At 48.7% G+C, this 7,912-nt stretch overlaps 1 protein-coding gene across 3 annotated transcripts in view; it reads left to right on the forward strand.

Annotated features, from left to right (window-relative positions):
* Positions 1–7,912, forward strand: part of ZNF316 (zinc finger protein 316) — a 50,072-nt gene that overhangs the window by 2,164 nt on the left and 39,996 nt on the right. The window contains exons 1-2 of one of the 3 annotated variants that reach the window (XM_069090825.1): positions 1,930–2,310; positions 7,400–7,912. The exon at positions 7,400–7,912 is cut by the window's right edge and continues 289 nt beyond it. In XM_069090825.1, coding sequence (XP_068946926.1) covers positions 7,427–7,912 — 486 coding nt within the window. In that variant the 5' untranslated portion in view covers positions 1,930–2,310; positions 7,400–7,426. Of the gene's footprint in view, positions 1–1,929; positions 2,311–7,399 lie in introns of those variants that run through there. The other 2 variants (XM_069090826.1, XM_069090827.1) reach the window with 2 other exon arrangements.

A 7,912-nucleotide genomic window follows, 5' to 3' on the forward strand; every position in this document is an offset into this window, starting at 1 on the left:
GGTAGACGGGTGGGCATAGAAAACATTTTCCCCCTCAAGTTTGGTAGTAAAGGGAAAGAGAGGTGGAATGAATAGTAGTTGCTGAAGGATGCTAAATTGATGTTAAAAGATTAAGGTAAGGAGGGTTTCAATTTTTTTTAAAGACTGAGAAGGCCTGAAAATAGTGGTAGACAGATGGGAAACATGAAAGAGACAGGGTAATTATTGAAACAGGGTCTTGGAGAAAGGCAGGAGGCAATGGGATTGTGGATACAAAATGAAGGGTTTTTCCCGCTGGCAATGATATGAGCAATTTCATGAAATTAATCACAAATATTTACATTAGGACATCAGCCCTACATAATCTTGTTCAGATTTTGTGTACAATTTCAATATTTATTTTGAGGTTGGGTTGGCTGGCACCCACTGATTTTGCGCTCCTGCAGTTCGGGGCCAGACACTTGGATGGCTATCATATACATCAGAGTGGCCCCCTCCCAAGTTGTTTTGACTGATCTAAGTAGGTTATCATAGTAGTCTCACACTTTGTGTAAATAATGCAAGACTATGGCCTAGGTGGCAGTCTGGATGCCTACTATATGGAATCTATACGGAAATGCCCTGGCAGAAACAGGTTTGGATAATTCTTAAAGTATCCAAAGAGTCAAAAACGTACACCGTGAACCTAAAACAATGGAAAAAATTGTTCGGGACAAGGGAAGGGCGAGGTAAAAACCTCCTTTTCTATGAAACGTCTTTATTTTTTACTTATTGGAAATTTAAATTTTAGGTGAATTTCTGATTGAATACTACAAACCAAATACCTGGGCTATAACCATACTGTGCCATAATCTGTGGGGAAATGCGAAGTCTAAATGAGATAAGGTCTCTACTTTCGTCTAGTAGGACGATGGCCTCCTGGAGGATAAGGCCGATACACTAATACACTAGAACCCGCGATGTGGATTGGGGAGGTCCGAAGTGCGGTAAAAGGAAGGTGGGGTAAGTCCAGGTGAGGGAAGATAGGTCTTTACTGCCGGAGGGCTGCAGGGAAATCTGCCCGGAGAACTCGGCCATTGAGTTGAGTTTAAAGGAGTAGGCGGTATTCAGCAAGTGAATTGATCATTAAGCAAATGGATCATTGTGCTAATCCGCTTTCTGTAAACTTGGGAAAAGCCAATACACTCCCAGCCGCACACACCCACTCGCGCTCGCGAATACACAGCCACAGTCTAACTTTCGATATGGGGAGCCGCATTTCACGGATCCCCCGGCCTCCGCTGCCACGCTTCCCACGCAGAGGGACAAAAACGAAGAGGGCGGGGGCGGGGCTGGCATTCTTACCCTCCCCCCACTCGCGGACGGGGCGTCTGCCTCTCTGCATCCCACCTTGGCCTCCCCGCCACTTCCCAGGTGAATCGTGGGCCGGGATCCTCTTCCTCCATGCACTCCCTCCCCCGGGCCTGGGGCAGTAGGGGAGCGGAGTTGCCGTATGCAATCCCGGGCTCCCGAGCCGGACCCAGCCGGCCTCTCACCCCCCCTCCCCGCGCCCCCTCGGTCCGGAGGCCTCGAGGAGTCCATTTCCGGCAGCCAGAGGAGAGGACACCTCCTTCCTTCCCTCCCTCCCGCTCTCCCCGCGGGCCGCGGGCTACGGGCCCCTGCCGGCCTCCGCTAGCCTGGGCCTCACACAAGGACAATGAACCCCGCAGGAGAGAGAGAGGGCGAGGGCGCCTGCGTGACCGGAAGTGCCCCCCCTCCTTGTCCAACCCCGGGATCCGAGGGGCGGGGGAGCCCGAAGGGAGGAGCGGCGTGGGGGGCATTGGAGAGGCCCGGCGGGCCGACGGCGCAGGCGCCCCCGCTTGGTCCCCCGCCCGGCTCCCCGCTCCCCGCTCCCCCGCCCTTCCCAGTGTGAGGAGAGGGGAGGAGCCGGGATCCGAGGCGGGCACTTCCGGTGCCCACGCGCCGCGCAGCTCCCGCGGCCGTCACTTTGTGTCTGAGCCCGGGCCCCCCCAGGAGCGCCGAGTCTGGGCTCTGGGTTCTGGGCCCCGGGCCGTGCCTCCACTCCCTCTCATTCCCCCTCCCCCCCATCCCGTCCCCAGCCCAGGCCTCCCCGGCCCGCCCGGCCCCAGGCCCCAGGAGTTCGGGGCTTTCCAGTACCAGCCCTCTCGGAGCCCCAGCCCAGCTCTCCCGGCCCGGACCCAGGAATCCTCGTCTCCCAGCCGGACTGGGCGGCCGCCGTCAACCCCAGAGTCCGTCGGTCCGGCCTGAGGGAGGGCGCACAGCCAGGTCCGGGACCCAGGGGGTCGGGGTCGCCCAGCCCCGAGCCCCGGGGTGAGTCCGGCGGGGGCCGCCTGGGTCGGGCCGCGGCGGGGCGGGGCTCTCGGAGGGGAATCCTCCCCCTCCCGCGTACCGCGGGTGTCCCCCGGGGGAGTGGACTCCGGCTGGGGGAAGGGGAGCGGGAGCGGGGAGGCGCCTTCACTTCTTTCCCTTTTCTTCCCTTTCCTTTCCAGGTTGGGGACCAGCTTGGGAGGGTTTGGGGGAGAGGCCTAGAGGCCAGGGGAGCGGGGAGAGCGAGTGTGTTTGGTGTGTGTGTGTGTGTGTGTGTGTGTGTGTGTGTGTGACCGGCATGAGGGGGGGCGAGGACTGGGGACCGGGCGCGGGCCACATCTGATCCTCCCCTGGGGTCAGGAGGCAGGCGGGGAGTTGGGGGGAGGGAGCAAGGCCAGCCAGAGCCCTGGCGGAGAAAGTGCAGGTGCTGGTGGCCCCAGGAGCGCTCGTGGGGCTCGTGTGGAATCGGCTCCTTCCTTCCCCACGTCTTCCGACGCCCTGAGCTCGTGGGCACGGGCTTTGAGCGCTTCGTGGCTGTGGCCAGAGCGGGCAAGGACACAGTGGGCCCTCTCATTTCGGAAGAGCTTTTTCCTTAGGCTCTGTAGGCCCTTTGTGAATCTGTAGGCCAGCTGCCTGCCAGGGCTCCCTTTGGTGAAGTGGGAGGAACACTACTAGCTTAGGAATCGGGAGACTCAGGTTCTTAAGAGCCACCAACTCCCAGGGTCTTTTTAACCATTTTCTGGACCTCCAGTTTCCTCGATCAGTGAAAGGGTACTCACTACTCATCCGAGATAATGTTTCCAGCCCTGCCTACCTCACAGGCTTGTGAGGATCAAATGAGAAAATGTATTTGGAAAGCACTTGGAACAGTTAAATGCCCAATATAAATACAAAAGATTGATAATTCTAAGAGGATTAGCCCGATTATGCTAACTGTTAAACCAAACTGGTGGAAGTGAACGTAAGAGAATAGAACATACCCCATAGCCTAAAGCTAGGAGATAGGAAGTGCTGAAGGGCCAGAAAACTGCTTAATTTTGGTTTGTGTACTAGAGAATCAAAATGGCATCGAAATCAAGATGACCTGAGGTGTGAGTCCAGATCCTGACACGTACTGGCTGTGGTGACCTTGGGTACCTCTTAATGCTCCAGACAGTTCTCTACTACCACTGTTAAGTTGCAAGACTAGATGCCAACCTACGTTGGTAGAGGGAGTCTTCTCACCTAGAAGTTCCCTATACAAATGAAATCACAGGTCCATTCCCTATTCCTTTCCTGTTTAACAGGGTATCAAGCTCAGTGGGGTAGAGAGAAGATAATAGGATTAATAGAATGAGGGGAGAATGGACTAAGTAAAACTGGGTTTAAGATTTTTCAATCAGTGACTCAGGAAAATATGACCACAATTCAATGTCCATATTCCCTTACAGAGCCTACTGAATGAACGAAATTGGGAAGGTAGATCACCTCAACAATGTGCTTTTAAAGTCTGGTCATTGTGGTCAAATTGTGGTCAAAATACATTCTCATGATTTTCTATCTACAAAGATTTTGTTGGAGGAGGTAGACTGGAGGAAGGCTCATGGACTTAAGGGAAATGGAATTGCTTTAGGAGTGACTTGGGAAGAGACTTTGGCATGATGAAAAATGCAATGGAGTTAGGGTTGAAGTGCCTGAGTTTGAATGTTAGCATTACGACTTAATAGCTGTCTAACCACAGATAGTCATTTAACCTTTCTGGGCCTTAGTTTCCTATTCTGTAAAATGGAGAGGTTAGACAAGATCTCTCTTTACTTATAGTTTGAAAAAAACTGATGTTTGTGGAGGTGAGAGCTGCTGTACCGCATCTGTAAAAAGTTATTAGGGTACATGCTAATATTTGAGGGTAGTCTGGGGAAAACCATTAAGTGCTATTGGTAGGGTTCACTAGGGCAATTCTTTTAGGTTTTTATATTCCAATAGAGAAGAATGTATTACAGAATGAGGAACTGTGTTGCATATGATCTCTGGATGCTAGCCTACTGTGGGTGCTTGATGAACACAATTTGTAGAGAAGGATACATATTTGCTAGTGGCTAGAGACAAAGGGGTGACTCAAGGTCCCAGCATTGTCTTTAGGGTAGCTTTAAAGGAGAAAAGGGAAAATGACAGCAACTTAAGTTCAGATGGAAACTGAGGGCATAAAGAATCAAAGGCATGGGGACTAGTAAAAACTGGAGAACTCTGTGTTTACCCATTCTCTGGGTTATGTTGTATCAAGGTAGAGGTTTGGATGGAAAGATGGACCTTTGAGTGTGAGAAATTTTTACCCTTCTAAGGAGATGAACAGGAAAGGCCCGAAGATAAGAAAAGAAGCTAGAGTTTCCTGAACTGTTTTATTTTTAAGAGGGTTTGATGTTCAATTTGATTTATTGAGCATGCAACGTACCCATCACTATACAGGATACAAGAGAATTATATATAGTACCTGCCCTCCAGGACTTTACTGTCTAGTAGATGGGCAAACTTAAACAGATGAAACAAGGTAGAATATAATTAAATGTCAAAGGTATTTTTTTTTCGGACAGTAAGTCTTTGGGAAATCAGAAAGAGGAATGGTCACTGAAGCCTACGTTGTTAGGGAAGATTACCTATATTAATTTTGGCAAGTTATTTAACCCTTTTGGGCCTCACTTTCCTTATCTGTAAAATAATGGATTTAGAATGAATATTTTCTAAGATTCCTTCAATTTCTACATCCTATGGTTCTGTGACTTTCAGGACGAAAGAGGACTTGATTTGACCTTATACTGGGTGGAGAAGAGTCAGTAGTGACTTCCAGATATCCTGTTATTTAGCTCCAGAGAAGTTAATTAGGGGATGGAGTTTTTTGGTCCTGAGGGCTATTTTCTCATGACATAGGGGAAAGGCCAGCTGGCAGTAATAACTAAATGATACGTATTTGCTAGTGGCTAGAGACAAAGGGGTGAATCAAGTTCCCAGCATTGTCTTTAGGGTAGCTTTAAAGGAGATGAGGGAAAATGACAGCAACTTAAGTTCAGATGGAAACTGAGGGCATAAAGAATCAAAGGCATGGAGCCTAGTAAAAACTGGAGAACTCTGCGTTTACCCATTCTCTGGGTTGTGTTGTGTCAAGGTAGAGATTTGGATGGAAAGATGGACCTTTGAGTGTGAGAAATTTTTACCCTTCTAAGGACTTGAATAGAATCAGAATGCTTATGTTTTCAATCAGTAAGTTCCCTTTACCTATATAACACTACATTCCACCTTGGAAGACTATCTGGATTATTAAATGTTCTCCAAAGAAATTTTGAAACAGTGATTCTCAGACTTTTTATGATGCTGCACTTTGACCCTCCCCAAACTCTTTTATACACATTCCAACAGATCCTGGAGCATTAATACTAAGTGAGTTTGATTCCCTTATAAGTATCACAGTGAGAAATGAGAAAAGTTGATCTAAGGTGATGAGAACCAGGGAGGAACTTGAAATGTGCAACTTGCATTTAATAATCAAGGAGCAAGGAAACCAGCAAAGTGATTTGGAGAGGGGAAGGCTGTGCTCCAGGTTACATACAAGAGTAGAATGTTGCTTGGATTGAAAACGGAAAAAGTTAAAGAATAAAGAAGAAAAAGGGTGGGCAAGAACTGAGGTGGGAGTTCACTTAGAAAGGGAAAAGGTAGTCTGTAGTTGTTACAGAGGGGAAAAGGATAGACTTTTATGAATATAAATATAAAATTTCTGCTCTGCTCTAGTCTTTGTTCTTTTTATACCCCTTCTTGGCTTTGCCCCTTGGTTTCCAAGACTTTGGATCTTCATAGGTTTTCCTGACATAGCCTGCTCTGAGGACCTGTTTAGCCTGGGTCCTATTGCTCTGCCCTATTTAACTTGTTTCCTTGCTTCCCTTCCTATCATCTTGGACGTTTTCTTTCTTCTAGGTTACCGTGTCTGATCTCCTTCAGTTTCTGACATTGAGATGAAAGTCTTGGTGCCCTAGTTAAATTTGTAACCTTGTATTTCCTCCCTGGAAGTGGTAGGTCTGTATTAAGGTGAACTCTAGTTTTTAGGATTCCTTCCTCCAGGCTAGGATGATAGCTTGGGGGTTGACCCAAGTTTAGCCCTGTAATGGATATGAAATTTAGGCTGGAATATTTTCTTACTTCTATCTTGCCAATCTGAAGATTAAGATTTGGAGCCATTCCATTTTAAAACTCCCATATTCTCCTTTGATGTTGTTTCTTCCCAGCCGATACCCTGGCTTATTCAGTGGAATTCTGAAGTAGCTACTTAGTGTAGAGTGGAGGCCAAGGCAGGGAGACAGCTCTGTTTGACTTGGCTTGGTGTCCAGTTTCAGCTGGATCTCCCAGCCTGAGGCCTAGGTGAGAAAAGCCCTCCTTTAGGCATGGAGTGGGTGGAGATTGTGTAATCTTTATTGAGAGTTCAAAATGTCCTAGACTCTGTATAGAAAATATACAAGACAAGACTCTGCCCTCTGGGAGATGACCAAGGCAATGTGCCACACACATGTTATCACACTGTGGGTACTGCATAGGGCCAACAGACCCACGGGGACAGGTTGTACCTAAAGCTTAGAGGAGGAAAAGGTTAGAAGTTTGTTTTATTTTCCTGGGTGCTATAGGGAAATTTGAGATTAAAAAATCTGAACTGGGACAGAACATTTCAATAAATTAAACTCAGCAAACATTTACTGCATGTTTACTTTGTACCCAGGTATTGTGCTAGGTGCTGAACTCTCAGCCAAAAAGAAGGATCAGGAGAGAGGAATTTAGTCCCTGAGGGTGTGATTGGTCAGTCTTTGTACATAGGGATGGAGGGGCACTAGATTATTTTGTCTATCCTTTGCCGATTTTTTTTTGTCTTAATGGCATTTTCTTCCAGAGAGCTAGGCTGACTGGAATTTAAGAGCTTTGTTTCTTTGGGTGAAGGGCCTATCTTGGGGATTGCTAATTGTCCCAACAGTTGTAGCCTAGAGGTGGGTCCTAGATATAGGCCTAAAACTGGGTTCATCAGGCATCCAAAAAGTATATGTTGCATAGAGAATGTCCTGATTGGCTAATCTACTTCTTCTAGGTCGAGGCATTGGAGGAGAAACAGAAAATGGCAGCCCTACATACAACACCAGACTCCCCAACCACCCAACTGGAGAGAATGGAAGTCAGGCCAGAGTGTGAAGTTGATCATGAGGGAAGGGAGGGGAGCCCAGATCTGGTTGAGGACAGCCCAGAAGAGATTGAGGGGAGTCCAGAGCCAATGGAGGAGAGCCCAGATGAGGGTGAGGGGAGCCCAGAACCAATTGAGGGCAGCCCAGAAGAAGATGAGGGGAGTCCAGAGGAGGATGAAGGCAGCCCAGAGGAGGATGAACACCACTCAGAACTGATTGATGGAAGCCCAGAGGCAATTGATGACCTCCCAGAGCCAATTGAGGGCAGCCCAGGGCCCATCCTAGGCAGCCCAGAGCCCATGATGGGGAGCCCAGGGCCTATCGATGACATTCCAGAGCCCATTGATGGCATCCCAGAGCCCATCATGGGCAGCCCAGAGCCTATCGATAGCATTCCAGAGCCCATCATGGGCAGCCCAGAG

This window comes from Petaurus breviceps, unplaced genomic scaffold (assembly GCF_028583685.1).
Source record: "Petaurus breviceps papuanus isolate PSGF00001 unplaced genomic scaffold, PetGlider_PUasm1.0 187, whole genome shotgun sequence".
In the NCBI taxonomy this organism is placed as follows: Eukaryota; Metazoa; Chordata; class Mammalia; order Diprotodontia; family Petauridae; genus Petaurus; species Petaurus breviceps.